The following is a 19,502-nucleotide window of genomic DNA, read 5'->3' on the forward strand; positions in this document are numbered from 1 at the left end:
CTGCCCTTGCTCATCCATTCTCACTCTTTATGTAAACAGATAAATGATCATTAAGAGATGGAGTCAGAACTGTAAGGTTTCATTTATTTTAAAACTTTGACCATTTGTGGAACCTAAAATATGTCTCTATGACATAATTGTTGGGAATGACATGCATAAAACTGGCAGAAATTAAATTACATGAAAGATAGCATTCATCATTACGCATGACATTGAACTGAATGGATTTGGAACATAGAGCAGCTTAAAACCAGAGCTTCCTTCTAATTTGTTTTAATGAAGGATGAGAGGAGATCTTATAGGAACATATAAAATTATGAAAGGGATAGATAAGGTATAGGCAGGTAAGTTGTTTCCACTGGTAGGTGAGACTAGAACTAGTCTCAAAGATTTGGGGGAGTAAATTTAGTTTAAGAAGAGAGGAACTGCTTTTCCCAAAGAGAAGTGAATCTGTGGAATTCTCTGCCCAATGAAACAATGGAGGCTACCTCAGTAAATATATTTAAGACAAGGTTGGATAGATTTTTGCATAGTTGGGGAATTAAGGCTTATGGGGAGAAGGCAGGTATGTGGAGATGAGTCCACGGTCAGATCAGCCATGATCTTATTGAATGGTGGAGCATGCTCAATGGGCCAGGTGGCTTACTGCTCCTATTTCTTATGTTCTTATGAAGGATCTTTTTGCTGCTGATTGTTCAATTCCATTTGCAGCTCAGCAAATAAGACAGTCCTTGCATGCGGAAGGCTTGTACAAAATTGAGTTGTCTATGATGAATGGTAAATGAGAGTTGCTGTAGCACTGTGCTATGCTTGACCATTACTGTGACCATCAGTGTTTCCAATGCTGAGTCTTTCTAAATCTGTTTTGCTTGACAGGGTGGGGGGTATATTGGGATGGGTGAGTAGTGGGAGAAGAGGGAACTCGGTATGGTCAGAGTTAATTAGAAAATTAATTGAATAAGTCACATAACTACTACGGCTACAAAAAGTTAAAATTTGGATTTCCAATGCTAAGTGTCTTGTCTTCCGATTTCTCCAGAGTCTTTCCGGTATTTGAGATATAAATCAGGAATGTAATGCTTTCTGCTTGCTGAAATAACTGCATCACCAATGCTTTCAAAGGTTGGCTTCCTTCAGGACAAAGCGGCATTGACAACTCAGCCACCAACCCAAAGATGCATTCAAAGCACAGCACGTCTCGGTTTCGTTACATCTATAAAGTGCACTGCAGAATCTTACTTAGGGTACTTGTATTTCCAGAACTCACGATGTCTGTACAGAAAAAGTACAGGGGCAGCAGACCCATTGGAAATGCTATCAGCAACAAGTTCTTCTCCAAGAAGCACGTTATTCAAACTGGCTTACTGTCTTTGATAGATATAAATCCTGGAACACCTTATGGAGTTGTAGGGGTATCTTTACCAAAAGAACTGCAGTACTTCAAAAAGATGGTTCATCTCCAGCATTGTTAAGAATTGACAGTAAAGGCTGATCTTCCCAGGAATGCTTACATTTTAAAATTGAGTTTTTGTGATGTGCAATGCATTGGTTGTTTTCATTCGTCATCTGAAATGGTTATGCCATTAATTTGTCTAGTTTCCACCTGAGGATATTAAAGGAAATAGCTGCAAGAATGCATTAATTAATTATAATTGTTCAAAATGTATTAATTTCAGTTATCAAAAGTAGTAGGAATTGTTTCAGATCATTAATTCCTTAGAACTATTAAATATAGATTAAAAAATGCTATGTAGAATACATTACTGAGCTACATGAACCTTGTGTTGATAGTGTAACTCTCGCTTCAGCTAGCGGTTTAATATAGGGGAAGATAGCCCCCGGCCTGGCCAAACTTAAGAAATCTTGTTTGGGTGGATGCTGCGCGGTGTCCCCAGTTACAAATCAGTACCACGAAATAACAAACAGTACACAATATGCGATTAAACGACTGAGCTTTATAATCCTTAATTTGACTATATGGTTAGTAAAAACAAAAGGGCCGCATTCTCATGAAACAGTCTATTGCACAAGATTGGAGCTCACTGATAAGCTGTTCGTCCACCATTGACCTCCTCCGATTGTTGCTGATCTTCGGACCCTTGCTCCAAGTCTACTCCGTCCGGTGGTCTACCAACTCTCTCCATTCGCGTCTTCTCTCCTCATCTCTCCATGGCAAAAGACCGCGAATTCCCGGCTCCCAGACACACAAGAAAGAACAACATCCTGCTCATTGGCTAGCATGTCCCGTTATCTCTAGTCATAACCCAAACATTGCTGCTACAGAGAAACCATTACCTCAGCAGTGGAACATGACAGAGAAGCCATTACATTAGCAGTGAAACCTTACAGCGTGTTACAATAATGAGAAAGTGTTTTGGAATACTTGAGAATAGTATGTGATTAGGGAGTAATGGCTTGCTTGACATAAGTAAAATCGCTGAAGTGGAGACACAAAAGACTGTAGATGCTGGAATCTGAAGTGAAAAACAATGCAGGAGGAACTCTGTAGGTCAAACAGCATCAATGGAGGCAAAGAGGTGGTTGATGTTTTGGGTCATACTGCTGACTTGTACTGAGTATAGAGGGAAGATAGCTAGTATAAAGATGTGAGAGGGAGGGATGAGCTAGGCAAAGTGAAGTTTGATTGGGGAGGGGATGGGGTTCAGAGGGAAGGTGATAAATGGAACCAGATAGAGAGGAGATGGTAGACAAATGGAACAAGATGGAGGAACGCAGAGGAAGGGTAGGTCGGGGTAGATTGGTATGTGAGTCATGGCAGCAGGAATTATGTCATTGTGTTTGGATTACCAAAGGGGACTATGGGGTTTTGTTCTTCTAGTTTACATTTTACCTGTGGCTATGGAGAAGGCAGAGGACAGACTGATCTTTACAGGAAGGGAATTGGAGTAATATGCAACCATAAGCTCGATGTCTATTGCAGACAGATCGCAGTGGTTCTTAAAATGATCAGTTTGCTTGTGCTTCATCTTGCTGATGTGGCCTTCTCTGCATCGAGAGCACTGAATGTAGCACATAAGGTTGGTGGAGGTGCAGCAGGCAAAGTCTAAGGAGATGCATGTGAATTTCTACCTCACTTGAAAGAGGTATTTAGGTCCCTGGATCGTGGTGAGGGAGACATGTAGTTCACCTTGACTTTCCCCTGCAACTATAGGAGGTGTAAAACTTGTAACTTCTCCTCTAACTTAATCTTACTATCCCCACCATACCACTACTTCCATTCCCCCAATCTGTTTCCATCTGCCCTTCATCCTTGTCTGGTTCCACATAACCTTTGAGCCTTTCTCTGGCTTTCCCTCCCCATAGCCTGGCTTAATCTGCCCATTTCTTCTTGTTCTGTTTATTTCCACTTATCATCTACCAGCTTGTATCTTAACTCTACCCTTCCCCTTTCCTGACTCTGCCTGCCCATCATCTCCCACCACAGTTGATTTCCGCAATATCTGCCAATGTAATTATGACCCTTTGTTCTCTCACATCCACATACAGCCTATCTTTCCTCTACACTCTCAGTCTTGATGCAGAAAATGACTGAAGTTTTGAATCAAAAATTTGAGGTTTTGAGTTCAACACATAGTTTCTTTTTAATCACTTGGTCGCTGAAAAAAATTACATTGATATCTTTTGGAAGAATCATAAGATTAAATGCTTGTTATCTTTTTGTAAGAGGTCTTAAATATTTTGAAAATGCCACCTTCTTATGGAACTTGCTGAAAAATGTGCAATGGTGAACAGTGAATTATCTTAAACTGGTTATTTTTTTGCTTGTATTTTGTACAGGATAACTTCGTTTTTTTCACAATGTTTTGTTATGATGACTTGGAAGCCTATGAAGATGACCTGTATCGTGATGAGTCTTCCAGTGAAGCAGAAGTTGATAGCGAAGTGGAGTTCCAGTTATACAGTCAAGTACACTATGCAAACAATATTACTGAAATGGATGAAAAGAGGAATACAGATAATGTAAATCTGGATACCACTTCAGTAAAAGATGATGAAAAGCAGTCAGCAAGAACCAGAAGACAAAATGTTTCCTCTGATGGTGATTTCATATTCATTTCAGATAGCTCTGATGTCATCATTTTGTCAGACTCTGAAGACGATGATAGTATTTATACACACAAGGATGCTAAATCCACAGAATGTTACTTTAAGCAAGGAAAAAATCTATCTTTAGGAGAGAATGCACCAAGATCAGGCACCGGTACAAATAACTCAACACCAGATGTGAATAGATCAAATGAAATGCAGAAATTGTATCAGTTGAAGGGCAGAACTTGTCCACAGATCCAAGAGAGTGGAAGTTCTGGAGCAGAGAGTGATGATGAAGAGATAAAAAGTTGGACAATTCTGGGAATTGATGGGGAGGAAAATGATGAAGACAATATCCAGCTCAATGTTATTAACTTTGAAGCACTGAAGACGAAAGGAGGTAATAAGTTTTTTTTAACAGCATGTCAGAATGTATAATTGAATGCAAGCAATGTTTCTAACCAGTTATACTAAGAATTCTACAAATCAACAGTTGAAATTGCGAGAGGAAAGATTTTGCGCTGGTGAGAATTCAAAAGTAAGCATTGATTTTTATGATGTTAAACTAAATATAATAATGAAACCATTTCTACATCAGTAACCACATGAAATGTAAAAACTAAAAATGTACAATACTATTAATGTGTTAATTGAGATAATCAGTGGAGTATGTTTAAAAACATTATTTTTAAGGTCATTTTGTTAAGTTGGACTAGATGTAGAAATGCTGTAGTAAACCAAAGTATGTGGATATAAATAGAATGTCTTGAAATAGTCACCTGTAGCTCAGTTCAATAATACCATTCTTGCTTTGAACCATGCCTCATTCAAGGACTTGAGTATAAATCAGTAAACCAAAATACTACAGATTCTGTAATTGTGAAAACAGGAATTGATGAATGTGCTCAGTAGTTATGTGCTTGACCAATCTGCTGTCCATACTCTATTCATTTAGCAGATCTGATTGGTGATTTCATAAAGTATATTTGTTGGGGGTGAGGGTAGAAATCAAAGGCAGCAGGAACTAAAACATAGGCTTGCTTCATTCTAATATCAGCATAGATGAAGGGTCTTGACCCGAAAAGTCAATCCTCCATTTCCCTGTACATATACTACCTGACTTGCTAAGTTTCTCTAGCCATTTGTTTTTTTTTCTTGCTCTGGATTCCAGTAACTGTAGTCTGTTGTGTCTCCCTGTCCTTCCTGTTGTACGACAACTAGAATGGTATGCAGTAATACCCATAAAAAATGCTGGTGAACGCAGCAGGCCAGGCAGCATCTATAGGAAGAGGTACAGTCGACGTTTTGGGCCGAGACCCATCGTCAGGACAGCAATAGAGAGATCCAGAGTTGGGTGTCTATGAAGAGGAGGAGGGTTGAAGATGGGAGAAGGGGTCATTGGTGGGGGTGGGAGTCCTTGCTGAAGAAGTAGGCTCGAAGACGGAGCCGGCAGAAGAAGAGTTCAGTGTCATGGCGAACGCGGAACTCGCTGAGGTGTGGGCGAAGGGAGACGAAGTTGAGGCCATTACTGAGGACAGAGCGCTCTGCCTCAGACAGTTGAAGGTCGGAGGGGATGGTAAAGATCCGGCATGGATGAGAGCTGGGATCAGAGGTGGGAGGGGGAGGGAGGCTGGTGGTGTCAGTGGAGAGGGAAGGGTTGGGGTGAGAGGAAGATGGAGCCTCTGAGGGCCCAGGAGTTGACCGTGGGATCTGAGGGAGACGGGGTTGCAGAGTGGTGGTGGAGGAAGGGGAGATGGGAGTCACAATAGCTGCACATGAAGACCCGGCCTGGAGTCGCAGTTGGTGGTTGTGCAATCGCTTTGAAGGTGTCCATGGTTGTTGCTGGAGTCCGGGTTTTGAATATGCCCTGAGGTGTTGGAGCCGGCGAGATCAATGGCAGAGGCCGCAATCTGAAGTTCATGCTTGCTAGCGTCCGGGCCAGCAGGCTCTGGGGTCTGCAGATGTAAGATCTTGCGATCCTTGCCTAACATGACAAAGTCAAAAAAATGACGATTGCAGGCATGGATCCGACGAAAGATGAAATAACGGGCAGGTCCATTACAGACAGCGAAGAAAGTGTCCCGAAGGTGTGGAAGGGTCTGGGATAGGGACATCAAGTACCTCCTCATGGCGGAGAAGGTCCTGACGAAGGGTCTCGGCCTGAAATGTTAACTGTACCTCTTCCTATAGATGCTGCCTGGCCTGCTGCGTTCACCAGCATTTTTTATGTGTGTTGCTTGAAATTGCAGCATCTGCAGATTTCCTTGTGTTTATGGTATGCAGTACTCCAGTTGTGGCCAAATCAGTGTTTCGTAACATTGTGCGCATTTTTTCTATGCCCTGGCTAATGATGACAATCATGCTGTATTTCACCTTATCTATCTGCATTGGCATTGTTGCATGGAGGTTCCTCTGTTCCTCGATACTCTTGGGCAGGGGTCCCCAACCTTTTTGGCACCGCGGACCGGTTTAATATTGACAATATCCTTGCAGACTGGCCGATGGCGGTGGGTGTTAATCACGACCGGAATATAGGTGAAACTGTAAGTCACCTATAAGTGACTAATAATACACTCAATTTCATTTCTAAAAGGGCTTATCTAATGAATTTAATATTAAACACACAGTGCATATTTTCCTCCCATGAATATAGTGATAAGTCAATTATAAGTCACTTATAACTCAATAGCATCATAATATTTTAAGTAACGTTTGGATGTTAAATACACAGCACATATTTTCCTTGTATGAACATATAAGATCATTGCAACACACCAATATTGCTGAATCAGTGGGAGCCCTGGGCTTGTTTCCCTGCAAAAAGACGGTGCCATTGAGGGGTGATGGGAGACAGCAATACTCGAAGGGGGTTCCTTATGTCCAGTCTATTCTGCAATTTAGTTTTCATTGCATTCATTACAGAAAATGCTGCTTCACAGAGATATGTTGGAAATGGAAGCAATGTTTTTAGTGCTTTTGTGGCTATCTCAGGATATTCAGCCTTGACTTTGATCCAGCATGCTGGCAGAGATGTTATGTCAAACATACTTTTCAGCCCGCCGTCATTTGCAAGCTCGAGTAGTTGATCTTCTTCCTGCGCTGATATGGATGATTCACCGGGGACATTCACAAATGGGTCATGGACCCATTCCTTTGCACGTCCTGGGTCATTTGCGGTTGGGAAGTAACGCTCGAAATCTGTTGACAGCCAAGATAGGTGATCGCACACCAGCTGTGAGAAAGACAGTGCAGCCTCAGTCTCTCCCAAAATCCCAACTAATGTTGGGAACATGACAGATATGATCCTGTCCACTGGCCATCCCCACATTTCCAGTTTGGCTTTGAAAGCAGACACTTTATCCGCCAACTTGAAGACAGTTGTGTCACTTCCCTGAAGTGACAAATTGAGTTCATTGAGCAGATTAAAGATGTCACACAGATAAGTGAGTTTTGCTATCCACTCCTCATCACTGAAGTGTGCTGCCAGTGGTGACTTTTTTTCCTGAAAGAAATCTTTGTAGCGATTAGACAGCTTGTCTCCACATATCACACACGGGGCTTGGAGTGTGCGAGTCACGGGTCGCAATAGAGCTATATTTTATGTACGACTTGTATTTTCTGTTGAAAGAAGCTCTTTTGTTTTGGCAGTCTCTGCCTCAGCTGCCTCTGCGTTATCATCATCGTTAGGCCTTTTATGTCCTCTTCCACCTCTTCCAAAGAAACTCTCAAGCGACGTTTGTTTTTTACTCATACCGACTGATGACCGCGTGGGTAATGACCTCACGTGCGTAATGACCTCGCCTGCGCTCACGCTCAACACTGGGCATGACAGGGAATGAGGAAAGGTGCAGCTGACCCATATCGATTCATATCGCCAAATCATATTGTTTCTTCGTGGCCCGGTAGCACATGCTTCGCGGCTCGGTGGTTGGGGACCACTGCTCTTGGGGATCCTACCAATTACCAATATCTTAATCTTATTAGTTTTCCAAATACGTGTCATCTTAAATTTGTCAGGTTGTTCTATCTGTTGTTGCTCTGTCTTTCTACCTAATTTATCAATATCATCCTGCAGCCTAAGATTACCTTCCTCAGTATCGACACCAAATTTTGTGTCATATGTGAACTGCTAGGAAATGAAACAGAAAATCCACTGTGCAAAGGGATGGGAACATAATCATGATGTTATGGAGAGGAATAGTTGATGGGTGTGCCAATGCCTATCAAATGCTTTTATTCTGTATTCCAACTGATCTGAAGAACACATTGGTGTACTGTCGTGATGCACTTAATAGAGGGCTGTGTAGAAGCACACATTTCACTTGATGTAGAGTACAGACTATTTGCCAGATATTCCAGTGCATTAAGTATTTGCTTCTGTATATGTTATATTTCTGCAGCTTGGTCCATCAAAATGGCTCAGAAATACAGAGGGGAGGGCAAATAGCCAGAATTCTGAAGTTAGTTTCAGGCAATGATGCAGAGTATGTGGAAGGGCATAATCGACAGTGTATTTTGTGATAATTATCATACTTCAATGACAATTAGAATAGTTTGAGAAAAGAAATTGATGGCGTAGGGTTGGATTGGCAGTGTTGCTGATGTTAAGGAGCATAGTCTTAAGCTACAGGATATTGAGGAGTGTTTAAGATGGGTAGAACATTGGCGGAAGGAATTTAATCCTAGTAATATCAGGTGGTTAATTAGCTGGTGGTGTAGTGCCATCAACTCTGGACTTTGAGGTGAGTTTGTTCTGGGTTCGAGTCCAGCCCGCTCCTTGCATGCTTTCCATCCGTGCTGGGTTGAGCATCAAGCTAGCAACTCATCCTCATTAAAAACAGACAAAATACTGCCCAAAGTTGCCGCCTGATGCACCATAAAGTGCGTGGAGGAATATCAGGTATAAGGTGGAACCCTTTGGGAAGAGTAATAAGGGTAGCACATACACTGTGAATAGTAGGGCAAAGGAAGCATTCCTAATTGATAAGTGTATGTGCATGTCAGTTTTAATGATTTACTGTATATACAAGGACACTTGGGTCTGTATGAACACCAATGCTTTTTAATCACCCACCATTTAAAAGAATTCTTGGATGACGTCTCATTTTGCCAACTTGTCTTATATCTTTTGGGTCCTAGCCCATTAATTTAGCTTCTTTTAGTGCTCATTTGAAGCTTCTCAGCATTCTCTTTGCACTGTTATCCAGCTTTGTATTATCTGAAAACTTGAATATATATGATTTGTTCCCCTCATCCAAATTGGGCGTGCAAATAAGGTGTAATGAACCTTTTGTAATACATTATTTCATTTTTGTAATTTAGTACTCAGTTGTGGAAACTACATTTTAGGAAGGGTATTGACTGTGATGAAGAAGTGGAAACTATTACCAGAAAGGGATTGGGCTGAAGAACTTAAGTTCTATAGAGCTATTTTAATGAAACTTTAATTATGGGATGACAAATCCTTGATTTAAAAAATAGTAAGGACCATTTGCAGATGGCCTAGTTATAGTCTTCTGTAGTTCTTTAGATTCAATAGGCATTTCAAATATGTTGCTCCACTACTTAAGAAGAGAAAAGAAGAAAACCAGGGTATTACAGAGTAATTTAGACCATCAGACAGAAGAGCAGAACTAGGCCTTTTGGCCCAACAAGTCTGCTTCGCCAGTTCATCATGGCTGATCCATTTCCCTCTCAACCACATTCTCTTGCTTTCTCTCCGTAACATTTCATGCCCTGACTGATCATGAACCTATCGACCTCTGCCTTAACTACTTCCAATGATCTGGCCTCCACATCAGACTGTGGCAGTGAATCCCACAGATTCACTACCCTCTGGCTAAAGAAATTTCTTTCCATCTCCATTCTAAGTGGACGTGTCTCTATTCTGAGGCTGTGCCCTCTAGTCCTAGACTCCTCCAACCTTAGGAAACATCCTCTCCACATTCACCCTATGTAGGCCTTTCAACATTCGATAGATTTCAATGAGCTCTCCCCACCTCATTCTTCTAAATTCCAGCGAGTAAAGCCTCAGAGCCATCAGTCGCTCCTCGTATGATAAGCCTTTCATTCCTGGATTCATTCTCGTGAATGTCCTCTGAACCCTCTCCAACGACAGCACGCCTTTCTTAAAATAAGGGGCCCAAAACTGCTTATAATACTCCAAGTGAGGCCTCACTCCAAGTACCTTATAAAGCCTCAGCATTACATCCTTGCTTTTATATTCTAGTCCTCAAGAAGTGAATGCGAACATTGCATTTGCTTTCCTCACTACCGAGTCAAACTGCAAATTAACCTACAGGGAATTTTGCACAAAGGCTCCCATGTCCCCTTGCACCTTGGATTTTTGAGTTTTCTCCTCTTTTAGAAAATAGTCTATGTTTTCATTTCTTCTACCAAAGTGCATGACTATACACTTCCCAACACTACTGTATTCCATTTGCCATTTCTTTGCCTTCTGCAGCCTCCTTGCTTCCTCAACACTACCTACCCTTCCACCTACCTTTGTATCATCTGCAAACTTGGCTGCAAAGCCATCAATTCCATCATCCAAATCATTGACAGACAGCATAAAAAGAAGCGGTCTCATCACTGACATCTGTGGAGCACCATCTGTCACCGGCAGCCATTCAAAAAAGGCTCCCTTTATTCCCATTCTTTTTCTCCTGCCAATCAGCCAATGCTCTATCCATGCTAGTATCTTTCTTGTAATAGCATGGTTTCTTGTTAAACAACCTCATGTGTGGCACCTTGTCAAAGGCCTTCTGAAACTCCCAAGTACACAACATCCACTGGTTCTCCTTTGTCTGTCCTGTTTGCTATTTCTTCAAAGAATTCTAACAGATTTGTCAGGCAAGATTTTCCCTTAAAGAAACCATGCTGACTTTGGCCTATTTTATCATGTGCCTCCAATTACCCCAAAACCACATCCTTAACAATTGATTCCAACATCTTCCCAACCACTGAGGTCAGACTAACTGCCCTACAATTTCCTTTCTTTGCAGTTAAGGGGCTGAGAATGACTGGGCATGGGGAGAGAGGACACAAGTGTGTCTCATGGACTTGGTGAGTGAGTGAGTGAGTGAGTCTACTCATTGCTCCCAGCTCTGCTTGGTTTGACGCAGTGCCTGATTGTTGTAGTTCTGGTAGGGTGTAGAGGTGACTGGCAGCCTGCTCCCACCTTCCCGAAGGTGCCCACTGGCCTGCAGTAGCTGGCAATTCCATGCTGACAGTATCTCAAAAGGTCATTCGTATGTATCGGTCTATAACTTGAGGAGGGTGTGTACTCAGAGCTGGTGATAACAGTATGAAATTCCCCTCTGCAAATAGCAATTAATGCAAAGTTTATTATCTTACATCAGAAGTGGATAGACAGAGAATAACCAGAGGTATTATGGGTTAAGATATATGGAGCTGGGTCACAGATCTGTTATGATTGCATTAAATGACAGAACGGTGTCAAGGCTAAATGTCTTAATATATTTTTAGGAGTTTAGAAATATGAAGTGTATTGATATTAGTGCTTGGCAGAAAAGAGAATGGAATTAATCAAATAGTTCTTTCAAAGAGTTAGCACAAATACAGTGGGTAGAATGAAAACACAAGAGACTTCAGGTGCTGGGATATGAAGCAACAAACAATGTGCTATAGGTCACACTGCATCTGTGGGAGAAAAGGAATTGTTGACGTCTTGGGTTGAAATCTTGTTTCGGGGCTGAGAATGGAGAGGCATAAAGAAGAGAAAGGGAGTAATGAGACAGGATTACAAGATGAATTGGACTGAGGTGGGATGTAAGATGACAGGTAAGATGATAGGCATAGCAGGTAAAAACTGCAGTTGGAAGACTGGCAGGTGAATGATAAATGGAAACAGGCAGATATGGGGGTGGGGACAGGGGACTGTGCAGATGGGGGACAGCTGCTGGAGGGCGATAAACAGGAACACAAAGCGCAACCAGTACTGGATTTGGATAAGCAAAGGGGATGTGGGAATGTGTAGAAAAGGATCCAAAATTTGGGAGACTAGAGGATCAGAAGGTGGTCATGAAAGGGAAGGGGGCTACCTAAAATCGGAGAACTCAATATTTGTACGATTGGATTGTGGACCACCCAGACAGCATATAAGGTATTGTTCCTCCAATTTGCCTTAGGCTTCATCATGGCAGTAGAGAAGGCCAAGGATGAACAGTGTGGGTATGGGGAGGGGAGTTGAAATGGTTCTGCAACTGGGAGGTCGGAACGGCCATTGTGGAATGAGCAAAGGTGTTCTGTGAGAAGGTTGCAAAGTCTGCATTTGATGTCACTGATGTAGTAGACAAGTTTGAAGGAGATGCATGTGAACCATTATCTCACTTCACCTGTGAGTTGGCTGGGGTGATATACTGCGTCCGGTGCTCCCGATGTGGTCTTTTATATATTGGCGAGACCTGACGCAGACTGGGAGACCGCTTTGCTGAACACCTACGCTCTGTCCGCCAGAGAAAGCAGGATCTCCCAGTGGCCACACGTTTTAATTCCACATCCCATTCCCATTCGGACATGTCTATCCACGGCCTCCTCTACTGTAAAGATGAAGCCACACTCAGGTTGGAGGAACAACACCTTATATTCCGTCTGGGTAGCCTCATGGATGGCATGAACATCGACTTCTCTAACTTCCGCTAATGCTCCAACTCCCCCTCGTACCCCATCTGTTACTTATTTTTATACACACATTCTTTCTCTCACTCTCCTTTTTCTCCCTCTGTCCCTCTGAATATACCCCTTGCCCATCCTCTGGGTCCCCCCCACCTCCTTGTCTTTCTTCCCGGACCTCCTGTCCCATGATCCTCTCGTATCCCTTTTGCCAATCACCTGTCCAGCTCTTGGCTCCATCCCTCCCCCTCCTGTCTTCTCCTATCATTTTGGATCTCCCCCTCCCCCTCCGACTTTCAAATCCCTTACTCACTCTTCCTTCAGTTAGTCCTGACGAAGGGTCTCGGCCTGAAACGTCGACTGTACCTCTTCCTAGAGATGCTGCCTGGCCTGCTGCGTTCACCAGCAACTTTTATGTGTGTTGCTCTCACCTGGAAGAACTGTTTAGGACCCAGTATGGTGGTGAGGGAGGAAGTGTTACATCTATTGTGAAGGCAGGGGATACTGTCAGGGGTGAGGGAAGGTTGGGTGAGGAACGATGAGTGGACCAGGAAGTCATGGAAGGAGTGATCTCTGCATAGGGCAGAAAGGGGTGGGGAGGAGAAGATGTGGGATTTTATTGCAGCTGGCAGAAATGTCAAACAATGATTGCCAGATATGGAGACTCATAACGTGAAAACTAAGGACCAGGGGACCTCTATCTCTATTCTGTGTGGGAGGAGATTGAGTGAGAGTAGAAGTACAAGAAAGGTAGGAGATGTGAGATTGGGCTGCATTGACAACAGCAGAAAGGAAGCCATGCTTCCTGAAGGGACATTCCAGGTTTCCTAGCATGGAAAACCTCAACTTGAGAGCAGATGTGGTGAAGCCAAATAAACTGGGAGAAAGAATGGCATCCTTGCAAAAGACAGGCTGGGAAAAGTTTCTCTCCTGAGATGGAGACTGAAATCTAGAAAAAAGAGAGGTATCAGAAATGATCCACTTTATTTGGAGAGCAGGGTGGAAGTTGATGGCAAAGGTGATAAAATTGATGAGTTCTGCAAACAGGTACAAGAAGCAGTTCGAATGTGGTCATCAGCGTAATGGAGGAAGTGTTGGGGAGTAGTACCACAGAAGGTTTGGAATAGGGACTGTTTCATTTAGCAACAGAAAGGCAGGCGTGGCTGGGGCCCATGTGAGTGCCTGTTGTGACTGTGATTCAACTCACCGGAGAGACACTGAAGCAGGTGATTCAATATAATTTCAATAGTTACAATGACATTGCTTACTTTTCTATACTTAGGGTTGACAAATGATTCTTTGCGATATGTATTTACAATGGAAGTGCATTGTAATTGATAAGACACCTCTGAAGGTTCAAACGTCTTTGCTGAGGGAAACTAATTAATACCAATATTCTAAAAACGTGACGACAGAGAGATAATACTTTATACTTTTTACTTTATTGTCGCCAAGCAATTGGTACTAGAACGTACAATCATCACAGCGACATTTGATTTTGAGCTTCACACTCCCTGGATTACAAATATTAAATATTAAAATATTAAAAATAGTTAAAATTAGTAAATATTAAAAATTTAAATTATAAATCTTAAATAGGAAATAGAAAAATGGGAAGTAAGGTAGTGCAAAAAAACCGAGAGGCAGGTCCGGATATTTGGAGGGTACGGCCCAGACCCGGGTCAGGATCCGTTCAGCAATCTTATCACAGTTGGGAAGAAGATGTTTCCAAATCTGGCCGTACAAGTCTTCAAGCTCCTGAACCTTGTCCCAGAGGGAAGAGGGGAGGAAAAGTCTGTTGGCTGGGTGGGTCATGTCCTTGATTATCCTGGCAGCACTGCTCCGACAGCGTGCGGTGTAAAGTGAGTCCACGGATGGAAGATTGGCTTGTGTGATGTGCTGCGCTGTGTACACGATCTTCTGCAGCTTCTTTGGGTCTTGGACAGGACAACTTCCATGCCAGGTTGTGATGCACCCTAGAAGAATGCTTTCTACGGTGCATCTATAAAAATTAGTGAGTGTTTTAGGGGACAGGCCAAATTTCTTTAGTTTTCTCAGGAAGTAAAGGCACTGGTGGGCCTTCTTGGCAGTGGACTCTGCTTGGTTGGACCAAGTCAGGTCATTTGTGATATTGACCCCGAGGAACTTAAAGTCTTTGACCTGTTCCACTTGCGCACCACCGATGTACATGGGGTCGTGTGGTCTGCTACTCCTTCTGAAGTCAACAACCAATTCCTTCGTCTTGCTGACGTTGACGGATGGGTTATTGTCTTCGCACCATGCCACCAGGTTCTTAATTTCCTCTCTGTGCTCAAACTCATCATTACCCGAGATACGGCCTACAATTGTTGTGTCATCAGCAAACTTGTATATTGAGTTTGATGGAAACTTGGCTACACAATCATGGGTGTACAGTGAGTACAGCAGGGGCTGAGTACACAGCCTTGTGGGGCACCAGTGCTCAGAGTGATTGTAGAGGAGAGCTTGTTCCCTATTTTTACAGCCTGGGTCCTGTCTGTGAGGAAGTTGAAGATCGAGCTACAGATCTGAGTGCTGAGGCCCAGGTTCCGGAGCTTAGGAATCGGTTTATTTGGAATGATGGTATTTAAGGCAGAGCTATAGTCAATGAAAAGGAGCCTTACATATGCGTCTTTATTCTCTAGGTGTTCTAAGGAGGAATGTAGGGCCAGAGAGATGGCATCTGCTGTTGACCTGTTGTTCCGGTAGGCGAATTGAAAAGCGTCGAGTGTGGTTGATGTGTGCCATAACCAATCTCTCGAAGCACTTCATAGCAATTGATGTCAGAGCCACAGTTGGATAGTCATTCAGGCATGCCACCTTCCTCTTCTTCGGCACTGGGATTATCGTTGCCTTCTTAAAACACAAGGGGATCTTAGACTGAAGCAAGGAGCAATTGAAGATGTCAGCAAACACTCCAGCTAGCTCGCTTGCACAGGCCAGAGAACCCGTCCTGGGATGCCATCTGGGCCTGTCGCCTTCCTTGGATTTATCTTCAGGAAGGCCCTTCTAACGTCCTCCTCGGTGACGATGAATCTCGATGCCACCAGGTCCGGTTCATCCAGAGGGAGCGGGACACTCCTCTTCTGTTCGAATCTTGCATGGAATACGTTAAGTTCGTCAGGAAGAGAAGCGCCACAGTTATTAATATTCCCAGCCTTTTCTTTGCGCCCAGTGATCTCATTTAGACCCTGCCATTGTCTACTGGCATCCCTTTAGTTAGCCTGGACTTCCAACTTGGCTCGATATTGCCTCTTGGTGCCCTTAATAGCTTTCCGGAGTTCACACTTGGATTCCGTGTAGCGACTGGTATCCCTGGACCTAAAAGCCGCAGCTCTAGCCTTTAAAAGGGGCTTGACCTCATAATTCATCCAAGGTTTCTGGTTAGGGAATACCCGGATCGTCTTGCGAGACACACAGTCCTCTGTGCGTTTCCAAATAAAGTCCGTGACAGCTGAGGCGTACTCATCGAGGTTAGCTGCTGAGTTCTTGAATACTGACCAGTCCACCGATTCAAAGCAGTCACGGAGGACCTCATCCGTTTCCTCCGTCCAACGCGACACTACTTTTGACACTGTGACCTCCCACTTCAGTTTCTGTTTTTAAGCCGGGAGGAGGAGTACGGCCTGATGGTCCGATTTTCCGAAGTGAGGTCGTGGGACGGAACGGTAGGCATCCTTGACTGCTGTGTAGCAGTGGTCAAATATATTCGGGCCTCTAGTGGGGCAGGAGATATGGTGGTATAACTTTGGCAGCGCCTTTCTGAGGTTGGCCTGGTTAAAGTCCCTGGCTGGCCTGGTGCTCGCAGTGTGGGTGCTCCCGGTTTGGCCTGCTGTATATCGGTGAGACCCAATGTATATTGGGAGACTGCTTCGCTGAGCACCTAGGCTCCGCCTGCCAGCAGAAGCCGGATCTCCCAATAGCCACCAATTTTAATTCCTCTTCTCATTTCCACTCCGAATTGCCAATCCATGGCCTCCTCTACTGTCGCAATGGGGACATACTCAGGTAGGAGGAACAACACCTTATATTCTGTCTGGGTAGCCTCCAACCTGATGGCATACGCATCTATTTCTAGAACTTTGGTAATCCCCCCCTTTCACCATTCCCCATCCCCTGTTTCCTCCCTCTCCTTATATCCTTGCCTGCCCATCGCCTCCCTCTGGTGCTCCTTCCCCCTTTTCTTTCTTCAGTGGACTTCTGTCCTTTCCTATCAGAGTCCCCTTCTCCAGCCCTGTATCTCTTTCACCAATCAACTTCCCAGCTCTTTACTCCACTCCTTCCCCTATGGATTTCACTTATTATCTTGTGTTTCTGCTTCCCCTCCCCCCACCTTTAAAATCTAATCCTTATCTTTTTTCCTCCAGTCCTCTTGAAGTGTCTTGGCCTGAAATGTTGACTGTACAGTACTCTTTTAACCATAGATGCTGCCTGGCCTGCTGAGTTCCTACAACATTTTGTGTGTGAAGCTAAGAGATAGTACCAGTCTGGCCTGCAAGCCTCCTTGAACTTGTTTACAAAGGTGCAAATTATTTAAACCCTTTACTCAAACCCCATGATGCATAGCAATTAGCACAACCCCATTGCTTTAACCTTTGGCTGATGCATATGCAAGCATCTGATGGTTACCATTTTGCCCCAACCGTATCTTTTGTGCTACACAGAGAGTATTGCTTATTTGCAAAGATGTGCTTTTAACTTCAGTTCACTGCTGGCAATTTACAGTTTACATTAAGAACTAAAGACTGGTTCTTGCTTGAATTAGCATCTGCTATATTTACATAATTCCAGAAAACTCACTAACATTGCCCATAGCTGCATCTCTGATTTGTAGAAAGTGAGAGGAGTCAGAAAGGAAGTTACTTTAAGGTAAGATTAAGTTCTGTGGGCAGATGAGAGTGTCGGTGGAGGAGAATATATTTTAAAATTGCAGGTGCAGGAAATCTGAAAATAAAACAAAATGTGCTAGATCTGCTAACTCTTCCCAGCATCTATGGAAAGAGAAATGATTACCATTTCAGATCCTTTGTCAGCATAGGGAAAGAGAAAACATTAGTTGTCAGTAGCAGAGAAGGTGGATGGAGATGGGTAGAACAAAGACAATAGCTCTCATGGGGTAACATTAAATGACTATGTTGCTTTGTCTATGTTACAAGTTCTAATAAGGCTCTGGGATGTGCCCACCAGGGCTGGCTGTATTCACTGATGGAGTGGGATGGGGTGGTGGTTGGAAATAAGCCAAAATGAAGGAGGCAGAAATGGCCAGTTTTGATATACATACACACATCAAAGTAAAATGGACTTCTAATTACTGCATTATCATTTAATGTCTTTCTGTCAGAAATATTCCACTTGTTTTGCCATCCTTCCCCATCATCTCTGCCACTGAAAACTGACTCGCTTCCTGCTTTTCCAGTTTTAATGAAGGGTCCTGGATATTAAATATTAACTGTTTCTCTGTCCACAGATGCAGTCGGGCTCACTGAATGTTTCCATCATTTTCTGATTTTTGCAATCAGTAAAGCTACTGTGTTTCATTTTATGATTAATTATGGTTGTAAATGTTGGTGTTTGTCATTTTATTGCTCGAAAGATGTTACTACTGAAAATTGCCTTTTCAAAAATGCAGAATCTTAATGAGAAAGTCTTAAAATTAATATTACTTTTAAAAAAATCTGATTTACTCTTCTCTTAAAGCAAAAAGTAAAATATGATTTTATGTTGAATCATGTTTGTATCCTGGTAAATTTTTAGACAAAGAAATCCCTTGGCTTCCCTGTTTAACACAATTTCCAAATCCCTGAAGAGGGCGCCACATTGTTTTAGATAGCTAATGACTCCAAGTTGTCACTCAAATGCCCACCAAAGTCTGGATACAAATACTGTTCTTTGCTGCTGACCACAAAATTCTGGCCTTCCCTATTTTAAAAATTCATATGCTTTGATGTAAAGCATTACAAATATTTGCTTTAATTATCATTGTACCAAATTCTGTAACAATTGTAAGAAGAAAGAAGTTAATTTTTAGAGATAATAAATTTGCCTGCCACCAGGAGAGAGAAGTCTAAGGCTAATTCTGAAGCTGCAACAGTACTTGTAACAAAGTATATTTGGCTATCAACTATTCTGTAGACTAAAGTAAAATTGTAGTTTTAGCTGGACTGCCAAAACTCTAAAACAAAATGAACAAATTGGAATTGTACGTTGGAGGCCATTTTTTTTGGAACATGAGTAAGCATCTCAGTTTCCTATACAGTTAAAAGTGCATCCATTTGATCCTTTTAGTAATGACTGCAGAATGGTTGTTCTTTCTGTGCTTATCCAGATCAAAGTTGTTACTAACCACAAATACAAATTTAATGAATTTCTAGAACGCGATCAAACTTTTCTAAATCAAAAGTAAGTTAATCTAAATAAATGTGAATCAGTCTTTAGCCTACTAAATAGACATTTCTTGAATAAGATTGCATATTAAGTGCTAATTCATGCTTAATGCTGGGTGTTTGTAGTGATTACTTGAAAACAAACGAAAACTACTGAGAGACTTGGCCAGGATACTCAACACTGTATGACACACTTCCAAATAACAAATTTCCAAATTGAAAAAGATAGGTTCGATCCTTTATTACAAAACCAGCAAAGACGAGTGATCTTGTGGTGATTTAAAAAAAACTAATGAAGATAAATTAGCAATAGAACAGTCTAACTTGCTGTCTGATAGCAATATTAGTGTTTGAATAGCATAACCAAATGTTCTAACATTGTTCCAATTAGCAATCTAGTTAGCAAAATAACAAAGT

General features: G+C 42.5%; 1 protein-coding gene across 1 annotated transcript in view; it reads left to right on the plus strand.

Moving 5' to 3' along the window:
• zcchc7 (zinc finger, CCHC domain containing 7) overlaps window positions 1–19,502 on the plus strand; it is a 257,531-nt gene that overhangs the window by 37,984 nt on the left and 200,045 nt on the right. Inside the window, exon 2 of the mRNA XM_063069052.1 lies at window positions 3,799–4,450. Coding sequence (XP_062925122.1) covers window positions 3,820–4,450 — 631 coding nt within the window. The 5' untranslated portion in view covers window positions 3,799–3,819. The remainder of the gene's footprint in view (window positions 1–3,798; window positions 4,451–19,502) is intronic.

Source organism: Mobula hypostoma, chromosome 16 (assembly GCF_963921235.1).
Source record: "Mobula hypostoma chromosome 16, sMobHyp1.1, whole genome shotgun sequence".
Taxonomy (NCBI): Eukaryota; Metazoa; Chordata; class Chondrichthyes; order Myliobatiformes; family Myliobatidae; genus Mobula; species Mobula hypostoma.